Below are 25,980 nucleotides of genomic sequence, written 5' to 3'. Positions count from 1 at the left end.
AACTCTCTGCCACAGGATGTGGTGACAGCCAACAACCTGGATGGCTTTAAGAGGGGTTTGGATGACTTCATGGAGGAGAGGTCTATCAATGGCTACTAGTCGGAGGGCTGTGGGCCACCTCCAGCCTCAAAGGCAGGATGCCTCTGAGTACCAGTTGCAGGGGAGTAATGGCAGGAGAGAGGGCACGCCCTCAACTCCTGTCTGTGGCTTCCAGCGGCATCTGGTGGGCCACTGTGCAAAACAGGATGGTGGACTAGATGGGCCTTGTGCCTGATCCAGCAGGCCTGTTCTTATGTTAAAATGAGCTCCACTAACCAATGTGAGGCCCTTATTTTTGCCTTTGAATAAAACTAAGAGCATCTTAGTTTGTCTAATACATTCCGTTCCTTTTAGATAATACAGATGGCACCTCCTTACATCTAGAGAGTGCAATGCTTTCTCCAATCACATTTCAGGCTCTTGAAAAAAGGATGGAAGCACTATGTTCTGATTCAACTGGAAGTCAGTCACTACCTTTGGTAAGAAAGCAGGGTCAGTCCACATAATCACTTTATTAGGATAAAACTGTGTATAAGGCACATCCGCCCTTAAGGCAGCTAGTTCACTTACACGCCGGGCAGTAGTACTAGCAATCAGAAAGACGGTTTTGAGGATCAAGTAACGTAGGCTTGCCACACAAAGCGGTTCAAAAGGGGTTTCCATCAGGGAGGCTTCTTATTTCTTTGGGCATAGCTCTTTTTTTGATAAAGTTTAAAAGGCTTCCTATAGTCTTTGCAGTCCTGGTACTTGAAACCGGAATGCTGACGGTTATAGGTCCGGTAACGAGAGGAGCCTTGGGTCGAAACAGCAGCAGTTGAAAAACTCTTGGCCGTAAATTTCAACTTTTTAAGAGTTTCTATTGTTGCATCCGTGGATTCACTAAAAAGGTCCTTCCCATAGAATGGAAGATGCTCAATCTGGTCTTTCATGTCATTATGCAATGTGGTAGACTGTAACCAGGCATAACGTCTGAAGGAGACTGTGGTGGTCATTATTCTAGACTCAGTCTGCACCAAGTGTTGGAAAGTGCTTAATTGTGGCCTGGTGAGGTCACCTGACTTATTAAGCATTTCATCAAATTTCTTAACAAAGTCCTCTGGCTTCAATGTGGTAAGAGCTTTGTGCAAGGAGTCCCAGAGACAATAATTATAGCAGGCCATGCAGGCTGCATAATTCGCTATGCAAATAGAAAGGCTGGCAGTGGAATAGATGCAGAACCCAAGGACATCGGGTTTCCTACCTTCTTTGTCAGAAGGGGTAGTATGTCGTTGCCCGGACTTAGAAGTCCTATAACTAAGGAGTTTGGGATGGGATGTTTCAATAAGTAGGAATTATCATCATCCTGTATGCGGTACAGAGTCTCTAAACGTTTTGACATAGGTGTGGATGTTTGCAATACTTCCCATGCAGTTTTAGCCACTTTAGTAATGACCAGCAACACGGGCAGAGCAATAGGCTGTGTGGATTGTACAGCTGCCATCATTTTGTATACGGGGTCTTTGAGGTCAGCAGTAGGGCACTTGACCTCTAGATCCAGCATTTCCACCATCTGCTGAATCATTTTGGTGTATGATTTCGGTTCTTCATTGAGAGAAGTGGACGTCTTCGGAGGAACATCCAAAGGTGGATCCAAAGGATTTTGTGGGGCACCATCCTCCTCTTCCGTGTCAGTATCCGAAGACTCTGAAGAATCATATGAGTCATCAGAGGACTCCATAGGCTCAACCAGGGTCAACAGCTCCACTAGGCAGGAGGGTGGAAGCGGATCTGGAAATCCTCTAAGGGGCACAACAGGAAGTTGAGGTGGTGGCTCCACGGGCACCAGGGACACTTCCAATGGCACCAGCATAGTTTGAATACATTGGCTTACAACCACTAGAGCCCCAGTGGGCCTAGGAGGTAAAGGCACCAGAGGTTGAACCGGAAGTACTCATTGTTGAATGGTCCTCACTGGTTGACGCGGAATAAGGCCTTGAAGCATGTGTTGCGTCTTCCATAATTGGAACTCTGTCCAATCTAACTGTGCCACTGGTGAGAATTTATGACGAAAACTGTATGCATGAATGGGGTCTTTTTGAGGCACATTCTGTTGAGGAGGAACAAACGTAGACATTGGTTTCCATGTCGAAGTATTAGCAGGTGTGACTACCATCGGAGCTTCAAAAAATGAAGACCTGGCTCCTGTTCTGAAAGGAAACATTGACGGGGTCCTAGGAGACACATCGTCTTCTCCATCAACCTCCATGTCCAAACCGCCAGTCAGGAAACCTTGAAACGTGGAACCAGAAGGAATACTTGTGGAAGAATCCAATACGTTCAAGTAGGGATTTTGCAGTCCCCTGATCCAAGAGGGCATCATTATTGGTATCAAACAGCAACAATGGAGATTTCAACAGAGTTCTAGCCAGAGAAAGAGGCAACTGTTTGTACGGTTGTGCAACAACGGTAGCCCTTGGAGAAGCTGGTAGAGCACAGTGAAGGGTGCTAACTTCGGTATCGGACGACACCAAGGAGGTTGGGGGCGCAACCAATGTTGATGGCACCGGAAAATTTGGTGTCGATGTAAAACTTGCTGTCGGTACCGATGGAAGTGTTGATGTAAACGTATGTGTTGATGCCGACAGTGGGACAAACAGCACAGAGGGCGTTACAGTAGAGGACGGAATCGACAGGTCTATCAACAGTAAAGGTGGTCGATACTGGACTGTCAACAGCGAAGGCGTCCTCGACCTCAGTGAGTGACACAATGTCGCTTACACTTCTTATGCCCAATGTCGGTAGACTTGGCTTTCTTGAAGACAATTTCCTTGAGATAATCCCTCAGGGTTTGAGACTATGCATGCACAGACCCTGGGTCGGACACTGAGAAGGTAGATGTCAGCCTTGGTGTTGATCCCGAAATCGACGTCGACTCCTGCCTTGGTGTCAGCGAACGCAGCACATCTCCATACAGCGCTGCCCTGAGGCGCAACGAGCGATTCTTTAAAGTCTGCTTCGAAAAGGATCTACAAATCCTACAAGAAGCTGGGACATATTGTTCACCCAAGCAGAGCAAACAGAGATCATGTTAATCAGTCAAGGGTAGTTTAGCCCTACACTGAGAACAACGCTTAAATGTAGTCTTTTCCCTCTCAGCCATGTCTTCTCCAATGGCAAAGCCGTGGAACCGTAACAACTAAGTCCAACGTCCAAAATACTAAGTATAGTCAACTCACAGTCCGAAGCCCACAAAACTGAAATATCTGTCTGAAGTAACGTTTTCTTTTCTATAAACTGAGGAGCAATAAACCACAGGTCTCAACGCATCAGTGGTTGAAAAGAAACTGAGACAAAATGGCACCCGACTGCCGGGAAAAGGAAAGGCACAGCGCACGTGCATGGCAGGGAGGGGCTCCAGAGGGGAGCTAATTAATCCATCTGGAAGGTCCCTACACAGGCGTGGTAACCCATTTCTCATGATGACAATGGATCACTTCCAGATCCGGCAACCTCTGGCTTGCTAGTCAAGTCATTTCCAACTGCACCATTATAAACATGCTTTGTTAGGTTGCCATTCACCCACTAGGGATATGCCCGAACTGTGGTTCGAAGAGCAGTTCGAGCACTTTTAGGAAAATTGTACATGGACCTTTAAGAAAAAGGAGAGCAGGTCCTTACCTGCTATCTGCCACCCTATGCAACTTCCTGCTGGGGTAGCTCACATCTCATGCATGCGTGGGCACCATTTGAGTGGTCAGAATGGTATTTCTGACCACACAAATGGCACATGCACAGACACCATGTGCATGCTGGCGCCACACAGGGGGAAGGGGTATTGGAATGCATGCTGCCCCAGCAGGAAGCTGCATGTGGCAGCGGAGAGCAGATAAGGACCTGTTCTCCTTTTTCTTAAAGGTACAATTTCCCTAAAAAGGCTTGAACCGTGCTTCGAACTGCAGTTCAGGCATATCCTTACAGCAACATTCAACAACAACTAACTGAAACAAAAACATTTTCACATTACTGAACAAACTAATTTATGTACCATTCATTTGTGATACATACCATTATTTAACAATTGGTTACTTGACTGATTACTCTTCCCATGTTTTTCTTTTTTAATAGTCTTAGAATCTAGAAAGATATAAAACAATATTTTACAAAAGTGTACATGATGAGCACTATATTAATGCAGAATCTTGAAAAGAGAAATTCATGAAGTTAATGTTTAAGTTCAGGAGTATGTTTACTTGAAATGGTACTATCATTTTTAAGGTCCCTTAATAAATTAATGGTTTTGGTAAGGCGAGTACAGTATGAAATAGATAGTATTTTGAGTAAAGTGAGTCAAATAAGATGTTTACTTAAAATAATAACAATATTATCATCATCATCATCATCATCATCATTATTATCTATTTACACACAGTCTACCAGATGTTATTGACTGGATTTGGTACTTTAATTATCAGGCCCTTTCCAAGGGTCTAGGATAACTAAAGAAAAATTAAAGATAATGTCGTAGTGTTCGTGCTGTTGTATTATTATTATTATTATTCCCTGGCAAAACAAAGTACCTTACTTCATATAACACAGAATCTATCTGTGGAACTGAATATGTGTTAAAAAAGTAATGAGTATCACGACATGAATACATTATGCACTAGGGATATGCAAAGAGGTTCACGATTTTTATTTTTATTTATTTTTAATTACCTTTTTCCCCTTCGGGGGAGTTCCTTGGGGTGGCAGGGGAGGCATGGAGGTTCCCCCACCCCCCCCAGCCTATGTAATCACCCCCTCCGGCCGTTTTGGCCACCGCACATGCACAAATGGCCTCTGCAAGGCCTGGCATGGCCCAGGGTCTCACAGAGACCATTAGCGCATGCGTGGCAGTCGCCATTTTGGGCACCGCACCAAATTACGGGCTCGGCATTGCACCCAAAATGGCAGCCACCATGCATGTGCAAATGGTCTCTGCGGGGCCCTGGGCCATGCCAGGCCTTGCAGAGGTCATTTGCACATGCATGGTGGCCCTCATTTGGGGTGCCACGCAATATTATGGAGGCCCGAACAGTCCGAAAAACTGGTCAATATGACCAGAGGGGGTGGTTACGGAGCCTGGCGGTGGAAGAGAGAACCTCCACGGACCACCACCCCCGCCACCTAAGGAACTCCCCCCGAAGGGGAAAAAGGTAAAAAACAATTTAAAAAAAACACCAAAAGGTAAAAAAACAAATTCACCCCCCCAGAACGAAGTGAACCATGGTAGGGGGGTTGAGGGGGTGCCGGACCGAACTGGTCCAGTCAGCTTCAAGTCCGGTCCAGACTCAGACCGAACTGGGCCAGACGGTTCCGTGCACATCCCTATTAAGCACAAAGGATAGGTTGAACCATGGTTAGTAGTTGCTGGAGGTGAGGGGATGCTATCTTGCCTTAATTGCTGTATAGATGATATCCAATCTAGAGACAAACAGATCACCAGCCTAGCCAAATATGGTAGTTCTTAACTCTCACCCAAATAATGAAGTCAAGCCCAGAGAATTGGGAAAAATTTATAAACCTTTATTTCAACTCCACTCTCAATGTGTTCCACAAACTCAACACAGTCAATTTTAGGGGTGTGTCCGAACTGGTCCGGCAGCCATTCTAAAGAATGGCTGAACTGCCAGACTGGTTCGGCCCTGGTTGGTCCGGGTCCGGGTGGGGAGTATTGCTTTAAGGGCGGGAGGGCTTGCTTACCCCTCCCGCCTCTTTGCCCCCTCCAGCGCCCGTATTTAACAGAATAACGGGGCGCTGGAAACCAGCCGCCCCCCCCGCCGCGAGCAGATTTTGCACAAAAGCTACCAATACCCCTGCTGCCGCCGCCGTCGCCCGCCAGCCCTCCCTCCCTCCCTCCCTCCCAGCTGCCCGCCCGCCCGAGTCCTCACCCGATGTTTTCGTAAAAAACGAGAGGAGCTCCTGGACAGAGCTCCTCTCGCTAGCACGGCCTCCATCATACTGAAGCTTTGCGCGCGCGCGCATGCGCGCACCACAAAGGACACCAATTGCCAGAGGCCCGGTCTACCCGCCGGGAAAAGGCCGGGTAGACCGGGCCTCCGATCGCCGGAGGCCCGGTCTACCCGGCCTTTTCCCGGCGGGTAGACTGGGCCTCCGGCAATTGGTGTCCTTTGCGGCGCGCGCATGCGCGTGCACGCAAAACTTCAGTATGATGGAGGCCGTGCTAGCAAGAGGAGCTCTGTCCGGGAGCTCCTCTCGTTTTTTACGAAAACATCGGGTGAGGACTCGGGCGGGCGGGCAGCTGGGAGGGAGGGAGGGAGGGAGGGCTGGCGGGCGATGGCGGCGGCAGCAGGGTTATTGGTAGCTTTTGTGCAAAATCTGCTCACGGCGGGGGGGGCGGGGGCGGCGGGGGCGGCTGGTTTCCAGCGCCCCGTTATTCTGTTAAATATGGGCGCTGGAGGGGGCAAAGAGGCGGGAGGGGTAAGCAAGCCCTCCCCACCCTAAAAGGAAGGCCCCCCTTCGGTGCCGGTCCGGACTGCTCCGGACCGTGCACATCACTAGTCAATTTCCTTGCAGCATTTTATTTCCCGTCCTTTCTGGTTTTTTGGAATTTCCAGGATATAAACACTAATGGGCTTAGGGGCATCTTTATTTGAACTGTAAAATAACATGAAATTGAAGTTAAGCTGCACCTGTTTGTTTCATTTTTATATGTACCAAAAAAAAATCATTATTATTGCTCCATTATTTTTGCAGCTGTTTTATTCCTGTATTGTCTGGTATTTTTCTTTGCAGATGATACCTTGCTCAAGGCAACCCTCCCAGGTTGTGGTTTTTATGATGTATTTAATTTGAATGTATTTGGGTTGTTTTCAACCCCGATTAGTAAAGCATGCTTTTTTTTCCAGGCAAGACTCTGGTCATATACCAGAAATATTGCAAAAATTGAAGTTGTTTAAGCATTTTAAGTGATGGCTCTACAATAAACTGCAACTGCAACTTTATTGTTCTGTGTACAATTTTGTCATTATACCTGTTTGCAAAGTCAGATATCCTGTCCAAAGTATTAAGAGTTATTCCACCTACAATCATATATATTAAGCCTGTGCAACAGCTGCACCAGGTATACGTGACATGTTTAGGTAATTTGAAAAGCAATCACTTGATGTGACATCTGCATTTCAGACAAGCCCAGATAGGTTTGCAAATGTCAGCAGTGCAATAGAACAATTACTCAGGGCTGCTTCACACATTTGATAAAAAGCAAATACTGTGCAAATTTCAGTCCCAAAACAGCAGCTTATCTGTGTTTTCTTATCTCTGTGTTATCCCCTGCTAACTGGGCAAAGAGGCACCTTTTTAACATGGTAATTCTCTTTATTTAGCAAGAGGAGAGTAGCTGGCTCTGTCCACCCCCAACACAGTACTTCCAGTGACTGTTACTGGTGTCGATCACATTTCTTTTTAGATTGTGAGCCCTTTGGGGACAGGGATCCATCTTATTTATTTATTATTTCTCTATGTAAACTGCTTTGGAACCTTTTGTTGAAAAGCAGTATATAAATATTTGTTGTTGTTGTACTCCAGAAACATGCATCAGGAACCCTGGGCTAGCTGTGCCTTCCTGCAAAATGCTTTCACAGTACAGACATTTTTTTAAAAAATGCATAGTCAACTTAAGCATTAAAGACAGAAGTAGGTGTGTGCTATAGCTCTAATATGCCTCTTGCTAACCCCTACTAACTGAGCAAAGAGGCACCTTTTAAAAGTGGTGAATCTCTTTATTTAGCAGGGGGAGAGCAACTGGCCCTATCCAACCCCAGCACAGCATCCCTCCAGTGGCTGTTAATGGCTGTCTTATGTTTCTTTTTTCGACTGTGAGCTCTTTGGGGACGGGCAGCCATTTAATTAATTAATTAACTGCTTTATATAAACCGCTTTGGAACCTTTTGTTGAAAAGCAGTATATAAATATTTGTTGTTGTTGTACTCCAGAAACATGCATCAGGAACCCTGGGCTAGCTGTGCCTTCCTGCAAAATGCTTTCACAGTACAGACATTTTTTAAAAAAATGCATAGTCAACTTAAGCATTAAAGACAGAAGTAGGTGTGTGCTATAGCTCTAATATGCCTCTTGCTAACCCCTACTAACTGAGCAAAGAGGCACCTTTTAAAAGTGGTGAATCTCTTTATTTAGCAGGGGGAGAGCAACTGGCCCTATCCAACCCCAGCACAGCATCCCTCCAGTGGCTGTTAATGGCTGTCTTATGTTTCTTTTTTCGACTGTGAGCTCTTTGGGGACGGGCAGCCATTTAATTAATTAATTAACTGCTTTATATAAACCGCTTTGGGAACTTTGGCTGAAAAGCAGTATATAATTACTCTTCGTCTTTGTCTTCTTCTACTACAGAAGGAGCAATGGCTCTGTGCCTAGCAAGTTAAAGTGTTAAAATAATTATGTTTTCAGCTTGCATTTTGTCTGTCGTGTATAAAAGATCTATATATGTAGACTGGATGTCAGCATGGAATCATGAATTTTAGGAAGATTATTATCTCATTTTTGTTGCTGAAACAAAGCAAACGACTGAGGCTGTTCACACACGCAGCCAAGAGCAGGCTAAAGCACCCAAGCCCGCTCTTGCCTGTGCTGCCCTGCCATGACACCAAACCAGCCTGTGCAGCCACCCTCCTAAATGTGGTTAAGGGAGCACTTGCTCCTTTAACCCAATTTCCCTGCTCATTTGCAGCACCGGCTGCTTTTAGCCAGTGCTGCAGCAGCGACAGGCACAAATCCAGCACTGCTGGGATACCCTTAATACACCGTGCATTTGTGTAGTGCATTATGGGAGTTCCGAGGGCCAGGAGGATGCATCCTCCCATCCCCTGACCCTCTGTGCTGCCAGGGACGACGGTAATCCCAGGGAGAAACAAAGGATCGTCTACGGGGAGGTAGCTCTCTCAAGTCCTTTCTCACCACTTGTGAAAAAGGGCTCCTTATCTAACCAACTTCCATAAAACCAAATGTTACTGGCTGTTGGTATACCCCAGTCATAACCTTTCTGTAGTGACAGACCCCAATACCTCAGCCAATAAGAATGGCAAATAAGCATTCAGTTATGAAATTTGAGTTTTTTCAACCCACACCCCCCCAGGAAAATGCTTAAAGATTTTCCCAGATCTCTTTCAAAGCAGTTAAAAGCTCCTAAAGTCATAAGGTTCCATTAAAAAGATCTAGGGCCTATCCACTCATTACCATAGTTCAACCTATGATAATATCAGGAAGTGTGTGGCTCTGACTAGCAATCTTTCCCCTTTCCCTCATTGAGGGGAAAGTAAATGATTGAACCAGGAAGATCCTGCATTTATTCAAATGCAGACTCTTCTTGATCCCCAGTGATAAAACTGGCTAGGCATTCAGATAAACACAAGATTTCCCCACTCCCATTATTTAGTTCTTCCTAAAGTAAGAGAAGGCAAGGAAGAGCAAGCAAGCACACAGCCCAAGACTCATTCTGTAGAGGGAAGTAATGAACCTACAGACTGTAAAGGTAGCTTTTAAATAAGGCAGCTTAAATTGAAATGTATTTGTACTGCTCTGATTACACAAACAATCCAATCCACTTCCCATTAAGCCTGAGTACTTAGACCTGAGGCAATTTACAGTGAATCCACAATTTAGTTTGACAGAAGTACATTGTTAAACTTGAAGCCAACTGCAGCATGGTCCTTGTGCCCAGATGGGTAGGAAGGGAAGAACCAGAGCCTGGCTGCCTGCACCTTTTTATTGCCCTGGATTCAGGAAAACTGGGGGAGCCACACAGTCCCATTGTCTCGAGCTTTAACTGATTCAGGGAAATTGTTTCTGGGCAGTGAAATATTTCCTGAGCCTTGCTCCATCTTATAAGGCCTATCAGGAGCCTGGGGCTCCCCTAATTACATGCACATTCCAGTTGCTAGTAAAAAATGCTTCCTATTTTACTGTCCTTTTGTTTAAACTACTTTACCTTTAGCTGCTGTTTTTCCCATGGTAAAATGTCTGGTTCTCCCTCTCACAGTCACAAACGTTCACTCTTCTTTTCAGTACAGCAGTTTCCTGTAGAGCCATAATACAGCAGGTTAGGTCAAATACAGAATAAATTTATAAAGAATTTTATAACAGTCTTGGGAGGCCTTTCAAAGTTATATTGAGATTTAAAATGCACGACTTAAGAAAAAAATTAAAACCACACCTCGTCCTTCCTTCTTCAAATCTCTCTTCCTTCCTAACAGAAAAGGAAGGAAGGGGGTGAAGAAAAGCAGTGTGGTGCATCTATGGGCCAGATTATGGCAGGCTGCCCCTGAGAACTTGCCCACAATCTGCCCACTTAAGTGACTCATTTTATTCTGGTTCACGGTAGGGCTGCCCACATTGTCCCTGTCTTCCTGAGATGTATAACCTTGATTAATGCTGGTCATTTCCTAGGCCTTATATCCACTTCAGACCAGGGAATTGATTAATACTACTTTATCCTCTAGGACCAAGGCAATACAATAATATTTACCAGTTTCCTATCCTAAACAGGGTTTAGATGTAAATACTGTGACCAAAACCACTGCCTACATAAAGAGAAAGCCCTTCTGCTCATGGTGGGAGGGGTTACTGATTTTTCTTTCCAAAGCAGTTCTTCATCCCACATCAACTCCTACCTGCCCAACATGGTTTCCCAACCTTCTGGAACAGTTTTTCAGGGAACACAAGGGGCTTCACTAGGAAGGTGTCTGGTGCATTGCCATAACCACGATTCCTGTTTATGCTACAAAAGGCAGTCATCTCTTCTTGCCTGGTACCCCTCCCTGTCCCAACCCCTGTTGCTTGCTTTCTGGGGACCTGGTCATGGCTGCAGTACAGCATTGAGTCAGGAGGGAGCACTGTGACAGAAGGATAAGGGGAAAACTCCACTGAGCATACAAAATCCTGGAGACAGCTCTTTGGATTATAATAAAAATATTATTAGATCAGTATTAAGCCAGAAGCCTATCCCAAACTAGTTTTTATAATCTAATAGTTTTTAATACTATGACTTTCTAAGGAAAGAAATAATGATAATAAAAGAAACTGTCTCAGCCCAAACCTATGCTCTATTTGCTGCAAACAAATTAATTTACATGTTTACAGTTTGGTACAAAACAAAGAAGAAAAATTTCAAGACAAACAATTTCCCATTCTTTTATTAAAATTTAAATTTAGGGCAATAATCTATAGGGTAATATATCTACAACTACAGGGCAATAATCCTGATATGAAGTGCTATTTACACATATATTTGAACATATAAATTGGGTCCTGTATCTATGGGAAGATGTCAACGTATTAAGCTAACAATCACTGGTGAATATCACTACTTTCATGGTAATTTTGAGAAAATATAATATTTTAGATCCACTGTAATATGCAAAATACATAAATACAATGTAATATTTTGTGTACTAATGAAAACATTTTAAGTTTCATTTATAAATAGTGCTGCAAAACCAGATGTTGAATATAGTAAAAGACACTTGAACTTCCAGCCCATGCTATTTTACACGAAATCTGATTGATAACTTGCACATATATTTTGAACATATAACACCTACATGTGTTAGGGTAGTAACAAGAGTACAGTTAAGTGTAAAGACAAACAGTCCATAACACATTTCATGTTTATACGAACTCCAGTAAACAGAATAAATGAAAATCCGTTTAAATGAAAGTGAGTCTGGAACATTACGAACAGTTGCTGAAGTAAAACACATTCCAAAGCTATTCCTTTGCCAGCAATAAACTATGAAAGGTGATGCTGAGTCCAAGCGGCCCTCTTTATATGTAGGCTACTTTAAACAGTGTGTGGTTTTTATCTTTTTTGTTGCTGTTCTAACCAGCAGATTGCACTTGCTCCTGTAATAAAGATTCCAACCCAGCAGTGATAATCATCCTTCTTAGCCACTGGAGTGCCTGTTAGAAACATAAAAAGAATTCCAGCAATTCAGGAGTCTGTGCCGCTTTAGAGAGGCATAACTGCCTGTTTAATACAGCAACACAATCCAAGAAAACATGGGAAAGCAATAAGCAGCCCTCAAGATATTGTTCTGGGACCCATCTTCCAAGTTTTCATTCAATGGACTGGGAATATGTTATATGCTTAGGCCATATGTCTATGGCCAAAGAGGTACTTGTACTGCCATGTACATGACAAAAGACACACTTTTCCAACATCAGGATAAGTTTTCACAGGGGGAGGGGGATGTGTGAAGATGCCTTAGATTTAGTCCAGAAACACAACTATGAAATCATACTGCTTCTGAATTCAACACATCCATATACAATGAAAAATTATACTACTATGCATAAGTGTGATTCCCCTCACCCTCTCATTTATCATTTGTAACTGCAACCCATTTTAGAATGCATTTGCTGGAACTTCTTTACTGATCAATGAGAGTTTTCAGCACCAACACTACAATGAAATGTTTAGAAATGAGAATATGTGAAAGATTAAATTCTGCAAGACTAAAAAGATTATTGTAAACTAAAGGAATTAGTTCTCACTTCAAAAAACATCTCACTTCAAAAAAAATCAATAAACCATATTAATTGTTTTAAATCTATTACAATCTCCTTCTTAATTATCAACTTTTAAAATACATTTAAAATGCTTCATTTCTGCAATCAGAAGGACGTTCAAGAGCCTTGTTTTATAAAAGATTGCTAATTTATCAGTGTGCTACAGACTTGCAGTTAGGTGACTGAAGTGACTTGAAGTTTTATAGCTCAGAATTCACTCTACACTAATAAAGATACTCAAGGGTATAACACTTGCATTTTATTCATCAGCTAACATAAAATATAACTACTACCTTAATTCCTTTGACTTAAGAACTTTAACCTATTAAATCAGCACATTAAGACAAAAATAATCACACGCCATTGATTTCTATAGACTAAAGCTTATTTGTACAAGGGTTGCAGTGTGACTGAGAAGTATTCCCAAGTTTTATAGTGTTCTTTGAAATGAGCATGAACAGCCTTTCAACTGATAAACAGTAGCATTTGAGCTATCAAAATGCTACCCCCACCCTTTATAATAACAACCCAGCAAGTCATTTCCTGGTTAAATGACACTTAGAGAAAGAAAGGCCTCATCCTGTAGTGCTGAAAACACTTTTCCCTAAAAGTGTTATTAGCAACAATGTTTCTTCTTGCAGCAACAAAGTATTGTATAACATTTGCACTACAGTTTTCTGACAGCTCAGGAAAGCACTGAGGGGGTTACCTCATTTTATCCTCCCAATATCTTTATGAGGTAGGTTAGGATGAGAGAATGCCTTCCTCATGGCTAGTCAGTGAGCATGAGACAACAAAAATTTGCACAGGTATCTTTAGCCCAAGTCTTGCACACTATACTCTACACTACACAAACTCATTTAAAGAGAGATACCCAATGATGACATTGCTTTTTTGAATAAATACACCATCTTACTCCACAGGGCTCTGAACCAAATTATTCAGAACCAAGTTTTAATTAGGGAATGTGAAGGGGAAACTACCACTACCACTGATGGTGTTTTGAACTTCTTATATTTAATTCTATACACAACTGAGACTAAACTACTATGTAATCAGCATTACTTTCTTCTGTAGTTATACCAACTAGCATTCTGAAACACCGGGTTCTAAATTTCAACAGCTGCTTTTCAATTACTTGATAATTTTTCTGCACATTAGAGCTGGCAAGTGCCTGAAATCTCATTTAGCTTGGATTCATTTTTTTCTAATTATCAAGGTTATCCAGTTTATTATTTAGAACAGAAGCACCAAAATGTACATTATCCTTCAGAGTACCTCTCAATCTATAATTAATAACGTCCACTTTTCCACAGTTGACCCAAAGTTCTGGAACTGTTTTCCTAAAAAAGGTTCACAAACCTCTTCTTTTATTGTTTTTAGAATATGCAAAGCCTGCCATGATATGGCTGACAGTTATTTGCTCATATGTATAATAAAAGGTAGTTTAATTTATTTTAACATTAGCTGTTTTACTTTGCGTAACAGAAAAAAGTGGGAGTCAAACCTGTTCAACAACAACAACAGTATTCTAGGTGAGAAAAGCACAATATCATGTGCTTATATAACATAAAGACCTATAGGAAAACTAGAGAAACAGAAAATACAAAATCAAATATGCTTCTACAAAATTAAAAATGCTAATTCATGTGTGTTTATTAAAGTGACACACTATCAGATTTATGAACAAAAATCCAGCCACTGAGGTGAATAAGAATACTAGTAATATGTAGCAAACTGAATGGAAAAATTGAGAACAAAATTTTGATCTTTATTTTTCTCAAAGATTACACAGTAAACTTACTCTTATAAATTGAAATTCTGGCTTACACGTTGTACTTTATCACTTGCTGAAGGTGGCTCCACCCAATTTCCAGGGATTTCCTCTCACCTAATGGCCCCTGCACCCTATCCCTTCTAAGAGCTCCCAACCCTTAGGAGCAGTTATTCAGGGGGCACGAGGGTTTACTGAGGATGAGGAGGTGAAGATTGCTTTATTTCAATCAAACAAGTTAAGGTCAAATCCAGAGTAGTCAAATAAGACATGCAAGGATTTGACTTATGGTAGTTTAGATTTTGTAACAAATCTAAAATACAGTATTGCTTCCTATATTCAATAGGAACCTAGGAGTCATTGACAGAGCAGAGTTTCTAAAGCTACACATCCGTACACCTGATCAGTAACCTAGATGAGAGACTACTGTACAATACATACTTTTAAGAAGTATTAGCTGACATTCAGAAATTACTCAGAGTAGTCCCACTGAAATTAAAAGTATAAGTTACACAATGCCTAACTTGTCCTTTCAATTTCAATGGCAATACTTTGAGTCATTTTCCTCATCATGTCAGCCAGCAACTTTTAAATATTCACATTCTCCCATATGGTCATAATTAAGAGTTGATTCTTGAAAAATCGATCACAGTAAGGGATCTTATCATCAGGTTAACAGCTAAGCAGACTCAGAGGTAGGGTATCCACACCCAAAGTTAAGCACATTTAATTCTCATTAATATAATAAAGAATTCTTAACTTTCTTATTGAAAGCAACGGAAATATAAAGCTCTTAGCCAGATCATATGATGAGTGATTTGTAAAGTATCCTAGGGTTCTCAGTATGTATCACTTTTTACAGATTAAGAAGCAAAAACATAGCCCACATTTTCTGTGTTTCAGAGTAAGCTGCTGATGCCATGCAGGACACCAAAAAGTTCATAACAACCTGCCTCGGGATCATTATTCATCTCAAGAAAACAGGCCTATTGATCAGCTAAGTGATTAGCACCATTTTATAAATATAAATATATTACTGATACAGGTTATCAGCTATTGAAATAATTTCATTCAAATTTTAATTGAAGACTTCACTTCTAATGAAAGTAAATTATACTTAACTGCCTGTTCTTTGCAACTGTATTGCTTTACTTCATATTGCCAGCAGAAATTTGTGTTGCATTTTTTGCTGCTCAATGTATAAGTTAATCAGTGGCCACTGAAGTTCATAAGAATGGATGACATATGGCAAGGGGGGGGGGGGTTCTTCATTCCTTCTCATCCAGAGATTCCAATTTGTCTTGGTTTAATTAAAAATACATCAGAAGATGTTTAAAATGTAAATATTCAGCTACATAATTTAATGCTGTTCAGGTTAAGACTTCCATCTTCAATGGCTTATTGCTCTCAGTATCAAAGAGAATAGAGTGGCACATATATGTTTCAGAGAAACGTCTAAATTCAAGAACCAGATGCAGAAAATTCTATGTGTTTGATGCCCAAGGGCACAATCCACCAGGAAATTATCCTCTGTTGTCCCATTAAAATGAATGGGACCTGTGTAAGAGAACATACTATGATACAGTGGCGATTACAGTGTAGTGTAAGTGTGGGACTAGGACCGTGGGTTTACATCCCCACTCAGCCATGAAGCTAACTGGGTAACCATGGACCAGACACAGGCTTTCAGCTTAACCTATCTCACAGGACTGTTGTGATGATAAAATAGGGCAGGGGGAAGAACCACATACAACAGCCTGAGCAACTTAACAACAAGTATTTATATACCTCTTTTCAACAAAAATTTCCAAAGTGGTTTACACAGAGCAATAATAAATAAATAAGATGGATCCCTGTCCCCAAAGGGCTCACAATCTAAAAAGAAACGATAGACTCTAGTAACAGTCACTGGAGGTACTGTGTTGGGGGTGGATAGAGCCAGTTACCCTCCTCCTGCTAAATAGAGAGAATCATCATGTCAAAAAAGTGCCTCTTTGCCCAGTTAGCAGGAGAAGAGGAAAGACCACTATTAGCAATGATGCTACTATCATCATAGTATAGGCCAAATCATGGAGTGGGGAAGGGTTTCTGCTGCCACATCCTGGTCTCTTCTCCCCATCCCAATGAAACAGTATCCCCTGCTAACATAGCAAAGATGCACCTTTTAAAAGTGGCGGTTCTCTTTATTTAACAGGGGGAGAGCAACTGCCCCTATCCATCCTCAGCACAGCATCCATCCAGTGGCTGTTGCTGGTGTTTATCTTATGTTTCTTTTTTAGACTGTGAGCCCTTTGGAGACAGGGAGCTATTTTATTTATTTATTTATAGTTCACTATGTAAACCACTTTTTAATTCCCTCCTTAAGATTGGGAGGCTTTTGGTGGTTTCAGTAATATACCCTAGGGTATTGTGATATAAGTGGTATTATGTTTTTATCTTGAACTGTGTTGTATGTTCTGTTCTGTTTCCTTGTTGTGCTGGTCGTGGACTGTAATAAACCTTGAACTGAACACTTTGGGAACTTTTGTTGAAAAGCGGTATATAAATATTCATAGCGGTATGACACAGAAGCAGAATTAGCAGGAAGCAAGTAGCCTTTTACTGTGAATACAGTACTGTTCCTAGACCCAGTGAGACTAGGAGGTAATTCACACAAGCAAAAACTGTGTTCTACCCAGGTTTGGGAGCTGTGTGTGCTCCCAATTTTCGGTTGTGTGGAAGCAAGGTAGAAGGAAAAGTTCCATAGGTTTTCCTAATTGGCAGCCAGTCTAGTTCTTTTAAAATAGGACTAATGTTATCTCTATAGGTGGCCCCCAGAGATCAACCTGGCTGCCTCATTCTGCACTAGTTGCAGTTTCCTAACTACATACTAAGGCAGCCCAATGTAGAGTGCATTGCAGTAGTCATATGCACCACTGTTCTAAGGTCATTTGTCTCAAGAAATGGACATAGGTGGAGTATCAGCCGAAGCTGATAAAAAGCTCTCCTGGCCAAGTCCTTAGTTCTAGAGATCACTCACACAAACAAAAACTATGTTCTACCCAGGTTTGAGAGCTGTGTGTGCTCCCAATTTTCGGTTGTGTGGATGTGGAAGCAAGGTAGGAGGAAAAGCTACCCATAGATAATACATTAGTTCTATTTTAAAAGGAACTGCACTAGTTGCCAATTAGTTTCCAGGCAAAATACAAAGTGCTGGTTATTACCTAAAGCCCTGAACGGCTTCAGCCTAGGGTATTTAAGAGAGTGTCTTCTTCTTCATGAACTCTGCTGCCTATTAAGATCAGCAGGGGAGGTGTGGTTGTGGTTGCCACTGGTTTGCTTAGTGGCAATCCAAAACTGGGCCTTCTCTAGAGTTGCCCCTCTGGAACACACTCTCAAATGAAGTTAGAATCTCCGCATCTCTAGTTGTTTTAATAAATAAATAAATCTGTCCTCAGTTAACACTAAGCTCATTTAATGCACAAAACTGAAACAATTCATTCACTACATTTTTCATTAATAGCTATTTGCAATATCATATATGAAAGGCAGCAAAGGTATGAGTAATATAACAACCTGAAGAACAACATGCTGAAGTATTAGTTACCATTTTCCTAGAACAAACAGGCTTAGCATATAATAGATGCCATTCAATATATAATATTTGTAATATAGCTTTTTACACTCCAATGAAGCAAGTTCCAATGAAATCAAAAGCATCTACTTCCAACCTCAGCCCCAATTCATGGCATTCCCAATTGCAGTAACATGTCTTGTGCATGGGGCTGCCCAGGGGCGTAGCAAGGTTGGAGTGGGCTGCAGGTCTTAACACTCACATCAATTTTGGAGGATGAATACAACTGAAGGAAGCCCGGGTGGGTGTAAGGCTGGGGGAGTCAGTCATGTGACTTGCCTCTGGGGGGCCCCCAAGGCAGTGGGCTCCCAGACAAATGTCTCCCCTTACCCTATTATAGTTATGCCCCTGGGGCTGCCTGTGACATTACAATGAACTGGAAAGACACTACTCCAGAGCGCCATTTGTGCATCCCAGAATCTGCACAACTATGGATCAAGCTCACCACATTCATATCAGAGTCTACAGAGCACGTGGGGGAATAAGACAACTTGTTAGCTAGATTGAAGCTTTTGTACTCAGTTGTTTCTATCTGCATTTTAGGTTCCTTTGTAACATCCAGTGCTGGATTTAGGCACAAGCTAAGTAAGCTACAGTTTAGGGCAGGCCTGCTCAACATAGGCCCCCCAGCTGTTTTTGGACTACAGCTCCCAGAATCCCCAGTCACAGTGGCCAACAGCCAAGGATTATGGGAGCTGCAGACTAACATCTGTAGGAGAGCCAAAGCTGAGCAGCCCAGGCTTGAGGCCTCACATTCTGAGGGGCCTCTGAAAGGAGTGGGGGTCTCTAAAACACACAGTGTCATTCTGATAGGGGAAAAACGCACTTTTTTGGCTACACAATTATTTATCATATTGAGTATATAAATATGTGGAGAAATTATATTGAAATTTTATTAGACCAGGGCCCGCCTGGGTATTTATTAGTCTAATGCCCGCCTCTTCAGAATAATGCTGCTATAACTGTGAGCGGGGGGTGGGGGAATTGAGTGACACATGCCAGAGTAGGACATCCAACACATTTTGAAATGTTATGGGGCCTTTTAAGGTCGCTATAGCTTAGGGCCTCAACATGTCTTAAACTGGTCCTGATAACATGATATCTCCTTTTTACTAATTGCTTCCTCCACAATGGCATTATTATTCACTGGAACATCTCTATTGTCATTTGCAATTCATTTAGATGAAGGCCATAGAGATAACACAGCAGAAGATTTAAACAATATTTCACAATCAGCTGTTGATACTTCAATCAAATGTGCTTTTTCAAGTCATGGGCAAAAATTGTGTTTATTTCCATATATAACTTGTATCTCAAATACCTGAAATGGAAAATTATGAATTAATAACATAAAATATTTGATTAAAATACCCAATGATACTAGCTGCTTCCCCCTACCACAGCCTTGACTTTTTTTTAACTCTAGCTCCTTCATACCAGGCTATTTTCCCTCTTTTAATGAATAATTGTGTGTTTGTTATATTTGTACACTGCCCCAAACATCCATCTTTGGGCAGTTTACCGCAAAAAAAATTTTTTTAAAAAATTATATAATTTAACCCAAATTATTCTATAAAAAATTGAAAATATCACTACCAATATGAACATTTGTGGTCCTATTGTTTAGAGTTAGAGAAGTGTTTATAGTTAACTAATTCAACATGTCTTTTATAGTTAAGCAATTCAATTATTAAGAAATATGGTGTCAAGAAGAAGCAAGAAATTAACATATTTTAGGCTACAATAAGTAACTATTTAGAAAAGAAGCACATATGAAAGTTCTTTTTATTACTGAAGTTTAACCAAGCATGAAATGTAGCTATAAAGTAAGGTTCCACTTAATTATTACCATGCTGCAATCTGTACTGCAATTTGCTGAGCCATCAGCAGCAGCCAATTCATAAAATATTCTTTTCACAGCATCAAAGTTAACATTTAATTTCAAGCTTGATCTAAAACACATACAATATCTGAAAACGATGTGTGTTTGTGTCTAAAAGATACACTCCACTGTTACACCTTGATCTTCATGTTAATTCCATAATGCTTATTTCCACATCCTAGGGTGAAATCCACTGAAAACCGAGTATTTCTACATCCCAATAAAATCAATGGTGCTTTTAAATACATGCATTTCTTTAGATTGTGTTCTTATGCATATGATGATGATTCTACAGTACACAATCACAAGTATGTTCTTTTACACTTGTGTTAACAATGCACTTTGCTTTCCTAAATCTGTGTTCAGCATTTCAATGGGAGAGTATAAAGATTAACTGATCAAACACATAGTGCTCTACTCTTAAACACACTCTTTAAGTATTTTATTTGTTTTTCTTTTAATTTGTATTCTAAAGTTGCAAACTATTTCATCTGCATTAGTCCCATAGATTTTAGTGTGTCTGTTCTTCATCGGCAATTGTCTCTTATAAAACCATCTTCAGCAAACTTTTAAAATTTATCTTCTAACTTACTATGACTACAATCCTTTGAATAAGTCAGTGGGACTTAGCAAATATGTATATGATTGGGATGTTGTGTTGCAAGTATGTAACACAAGCCTATGCAACCAATTCTCACTGTGTTCAATGGATTTATTCTCAGGTAAGTGTGTTTAGGCTTGCAGCTTTCAGCACACAATCTTGGGGTGGGCTAAGTCTTATTTTTCAAGTAAAGTATTGAGAATACATAAAGTTCTACATTTCCTGACATGGCTTATTCCTGTACTTCCAGCATTTCCAGACAGGCATAACTTGTACTAGGGCAACAGTCGGCTAATTGGCTTTCCACCCATCACTTTAGGCCAAACCCTGTTGATTTAAAAGTATGTTTTGCCCTCCTCGAAACGACAGGAGCAAGAGCAACGTCCTAGCAGGAAAAGATTCGTTGGCGATGAGACGCCAAGCAGATCTACTCTTCAGACATGCCCATCTGTCCGGCTCAAGCCGCCTGCCCTAGATCGATAGCTGCAAACGGTCCTCAGGCAAGTGAATTTAGGCGCCGGCACTCCTGCTGCTGCAGAAGTAACAGGGAGGGGAGCATTCAGCCTGCGGGGAGCTACAGTTCCAGGAGGTGTGTCCTCTCTCTGCTCCTGTCAAATATACACCAAAGCGATACCAATACCGCCAGGGGAAAGATGGGAATGGGCGGGGGTGCAGAGAACCTCGGCGAGGGGGGAAATACGTTATTTCAAAGCGCTGAGCCCTGTGAAGCCTGAAAAGCTTTCCCTCTCGCTTATTCCCCCAAACCTCGACAAGCACTTCTAGTCTACTTCTGCGAAAAAGTTAGATGAGCTTCAGACTCAGAGGCGACCCAGAAAAGCCCGGATTCCCGATTTCTCCACCCGTTGGGCTCAGCGCGCCAGCTGCGACGTCTCAGCTCCGGCCAGGAGGCGTCAGAGCTTTTTTAAGTTAAAAAGAGAGAGAGAGACCTCTAGTCAAAAACAGGAGTGTCCATCCCTATGCCGAGGCACGGGCAATGCAGTTCTTGCTGCTCCTAGCCTAAACCTAGCTAGGGGGCCTTCCAGAGAGAGATCGCGCGGGAGGGAGGGAGAGACCTGCCATGCCCCCTGGCTAAGCACAGGGCTAGCTCCCTTTGCAAGATCCCCCGCCCCCCCACCACCTCCTGCCTCTCCCCAAAGAGGAATGCATTTCTCCCTCTCCTCCCCTCCCCTCCTTCTCTTTTTGATCACAGGAAGGTGGACATGAAAAATGTTTAGAAGAGGGAAGGCAAGCAGCCCCCGCCCTACCCTGGTGGGCTCTGCTCGCCTAACAGACAGACGCCAAACTAAAGAGCAGAGAGAGAGAGAGCTCCAAATTGCGCGTAGACCAAAAGGGACGACAGCGCAGCACAAACGGTTGGGGGGCTGAGGAGGGTGCAGAAGGCCAAGCCGAAGAAGGCAGCTCAGGAGAGGCGCGGGATGGCAGAGTCGCTTCCTCCTCCTCCCCAGCCAGACCCGCCTAGAGAGACAGAAGGGGGTCGGTGAGCGTCTGGGCCAGTGGCCGGGAAAAGTGACCCAGTCAGTGTCTGCATCCATGCAGCGTGTGCCCTCCGGAAGGCGGGCTGCAGTTGCCGCTGCCGCTTCCTTTTCTCCGCTCCTGCCCGCGCTCCAGAGTGCGGGAGTCGACTCGGGAGACGCCGCAGAGAACAGAGAAGGAGGCGGCAAAAGGGGGAGGCGGCTCTGGCTTCGCCTCCTTTTCTTCCTCATAGACAAAACCAAGAGGCTTCTGAGAGGCCCCAGCACAACGCGAAGCCTCCTCCCCGGAGCCGCCGGCACTCACCAAAGCAAAGGGAGCCGCCGGTCCCTGAAAGCGCCGGCGGCGCGGCTCGCGTGTCTGTCAGCTGCGCGCTGCCCCGGTCGCCTGGATTCACGCCTCCGCCTCCGCCATGTTCCTGGGGCGCCGCGCATGCCCGGCAGCGGCATTGGGGGCTTCCCTCCGCCCTCGCGTCCTCCCTTCACAGCCCACTGACAAGGGAGCGGAGGGCGCTGGCGGTAGTTCACCCACCGCTGCCGCCGCCGCCGCCGCCGCCACCATACTACTGACCCGTGTTTCTGTAAGCTATCCACGCCCACACAGGCTACTCCTGTGCACTTGCTGTTCGGGAAAGCGGGCGCGCGCTTCGGCACATACACATTGCACAGCTCCGATGTCTCATGTTTAGTGCCTTACGGTTACCACGAATACGACAGTCACAGTCTCCAAGACCAGGCTGTCTCTAGGAATCGCGATAACCCGAGGTGGAGACCAACTATATAACACCGGTCTCTTAAAAGACTGCACGGGCTACCAATATGCTTTCGAGCAAAATTCAAAGTGCTCACGGTTATTACCTATAAAGCTTTGGGTCCCCGGTATTTAAGAGAGCACCTCCTTTGTTATGAATCCTCCGGTCATCTAAGGAGGTCCGGTTACAGCTGCCACCTGCTTGTTTGGTTGCTACTCGGGACAGAGACTTTTCTGTCGCTGCCCCAGGACCCTGGCATGTACTCTCAAAATAAGAGCTTCTCCATTTCTGGATACTTTTAAAAAGACGCTTAAGACACAACTGTTTTCTCAGGTTTATAGTTAATTTTGAACTGCTTGTTTTATTTCATAAAGGTATGTTATTCGTTTTATCCTGTGTTTTATACTTGTATTTTAAATTATATATACTGCCTAGGGATACACATTTCAGGCGGTATATAAATATGATAAATAAATAAAAATACGGGAATTAGAGTTCTATGTGCTAAGGGGAGCGAGGGGGGAGTGCAATGATTTAAGTATGCTTTATATTAGCCTTACTACTGCACCGACTCGACGACACTACTTTACTTTACTGCTTCACTTACTGAAATCCACAGCAATGACCAATGCAAAAACTAACAATTTTTTTTTAAACTACACTTAAACCCTACCAAAAATATTTCTACAAACAAATGTCCTCCAGTAAGAAGACACTCTGAAGCTTGTGGGAATTCCATAAAATAGGCAACTGCTGAAAATGCCCTGCTCCTGGTCTTATCAGAACATGCTTCTCTCAGCAAGGAATTTTTAGCAGTCTCTTAACTAATGGAAGGACTTGTGTTAAAGGAGGTGTGCATAGCTCCAAAGGCTACAATCAGCAGCAATTTGAGTTGTGCCAAGAAGTAAACTGTAGCCACTGCACATGTGGTTTGTGGGGACTCAACCAGCCCCAACCATGGAGTGAGATGCTTGAGGACTCAAAGGGCACTTAACAGTGGATCGACTGAAAGATAAAAGAAAGATAAAATTGTTAAGCATATAGAAGAATAGGCCCTGCTGAAGGAAAACCAACATGGTTTCTGCAGAGATAAATCTTGCCTCACCAAACTTTTGGAGTTCTTTGTGTCAACACAACAGTGGTATGGATCAAGGTGATCCAGTTGTCATAGAATACTTGGACTTTCAAAAAGCTTTCAACAAAGTTCCTCATCAAAGACTCTTGAGAAAACTTAGCAGTCATGGGATAAAGGGACAGGGTCATGTGTGGATTGCTAACTGGTTGAAGGACAGGAAGCAGAAGGTAGGGATAAATGGACAGTTCTCTAAATGGAGGGAAGTAAAAAGTGGGATTCCCCCATGGATCTATACAGGGACCAGTGTTTTTTAATTTATTCACAAATGTTCTAGAAGTTGGGGTAATCAAATTTGCAGATGACACCAAACTATTTATAGTGAAATCCAAAAGAGATTTCAATGAGCTCCAAAAGGATCTATCCAAATTGGGGGAGTGGGCAACAAAATGGCATATGTGGTTAAATGTTAGCAAGTGTAAAGTGATGCATATTGGAGCAAAAAGAACCCCAATTTCACATATACGCTCATTTGGTCTAAGCTGTGACCAGGAGAGAGATCTTGGGGTCATGGTGGACAGCTTGTTGAAGTGTTGCGACAAAGTGTGGCAGCTGTGAAAAAGGCCAGTTCCATGCTTGGAATCATTAGGAAGGGGATTGAAAATAAAACTGCTAATATTATAATCGATGGATTGATTGTTTGATTAAGTGCTGTCAAGTCAGTCTCAACTCTTAGTGACCACATAGATAGATTCTCTCCAGGATGATCTGTCTTCAACTTGGCCTTTAAGGTATCTCAGTGGTGCATTCATTGCTGTCATAATCGAGTCTATCCACCTTGCTTCTGGTCGTCCTCTTCTCTTTTCTTCAACTTTCCCCAGAATTATGGAGTTCAAAAGGGAGTTGGGTTTCCACACAATATGTCCAAAGTATGATAGTGTGAGCCTGGTCATTTGTGCCTCAAGTGAAAATTCTGGATTGATTTGTTCTGTGATCCATTTGTTTGTTTTCCTGACTGTCCATGGTATCCTCAAAAGTCTTATGCAGCACCAATATTATAATGCCTTATAGAAATCTGTGGCACTGAGCACCATACCTCAAAAATGACACTATAGAACTGGAAACAGTGTAGAAGAGGGCAACCAAGTTGATCAGGGGCCTAGAGCACCTTCCTTACAAGTTAAGGCTACAACACTTCAGACTTTTTAGTTTAGAAAACATACAACTGAGGGTTGATATGATAGAGTTCTATAAAATTATGCATGGCGTGGAGAGAGAGAAATTTTTCTCTCACATAACACTAGAACCAAGAGTCATTCCATAAAACTGATTGCCAAAGAATTTAAGACCAACAAAAGGAAGTACTTTTTCACACAATATATAATTAACCTATGGAATTCTCTGCCACAAAATGTGGTGACAGCTACCAACCTGGGTGGCTTTAAGAAGGGCTTAGATAAATTCACAGAGGACACTTTTGCCCTCAACTCCTGCCTGTAGGCTTCCAGCACCATCTGGCAGGCCACTGTGAGACAGGATGCTGGACTAGATGGGCCTTGGGCCTGATCCAGCAGGGCTGTTCTTTTGTAACAGAAAACCAAGTGGATGGATCTAATAGAACTCAGTGGTGAGGAGGGGATAGGAGGGCTTGAACCAAAAGAGCAGGACATTTCTCAGCTTGAAGAGTACTCTCTCAGGACAGTCACTCACAACACTTTCTGCTTCCATGGGGGAAAGGTGTCTAAAACTTTAGTTTTCTCAAAGGTCATTTCACACCTTTGTATTGCAGAAAGATCACGAAGTTTGATTCTGCAGCTTTTTCCTGTCTAGCTTCTTTAGGGGACAATCTTAAGCATATTTGCATTGACGAAAGTTCAACTTGAAATCAATGTGAAACGATAAAGCAGCATGGAGACATTGGGACACTTTTTCAATCCTTTTTAAAAAAGTAAAATATATATCACATTTGTATCCTGCCTTTCTTCTAAGAAGCTCAAGATGGTATTTCTTGGTTAACTCATAACAACTGCATGAGGCAAGATAGATCAAGAGGTAGTGATAGACCCAAGGTTACTCAGTACTGTGATACACATATCAGGTGGTATTTAAACATGATAAATATATAAATACAGAAGTGTCAAGAAGTATTTGCTCTGTTTCCTCACCCCAATTCTCCCTTCTTGTGGATGAAACTTA

At 42.6% G+C, this 25,980-nt stretch overlaps 1 protein-coding gene across 4 annotated transcripts in view; it reads right to left on the bottom strand.

The window, feature by feature from the left end:
• The window catches only part of SCML2 (Scm polycomb group protein like 2), a 90,191-nt gene extending 67,681 nt beyond the window's left edge, over window positions 1-22,510 (bottom strand). For all 4 annotated transcript variants that reach the window (XR_008318973.1, XM_053306649.1, XM_053306651.1 and 1 more), the window contains exons 1-3: window positions 22,268-22,510; window positions 10,022-10,110; window positions 4,084-4,152 (exon numbers count right to left, since the gene is read on the bottom strand). Coding sequence is in view for 3 of the 4 variants with exons in the window: in XM_053306649.1 (XP_053162624.1) it covers window positions 4,084-4,152; window positions 10,022-10,043 (91 nt within the window). In the remaining variant the exon portion in view is untranslated. The remainder of the gene's footprint in view (window positions 1-4,083; window positions 4,153-10,021; window positions 10,111-22,267) is intronic.
• Between the last annotated feature and the right edge of the window lie 3,470 nt (window positions 22,511-25,980).

The sequence above is a fragment of the Hemicordylus capensis genome, chromosome 3 (genome assembly GCF_027244095.1).
Source record: "Hemicordylus capensis ecotype Gifberg chromosome 3, rHemCap1.1.pri, whole genome shotgun sequence".
NCBI lineage: Eukaryota > Metazoa > Chordata > Lepidosauria > Squamata > Cordylidae > Hemicordylus > Hemicordylus capensis.
This window is presented reverse-complemented; position numbering and strand designations above follow the sequence as displayed.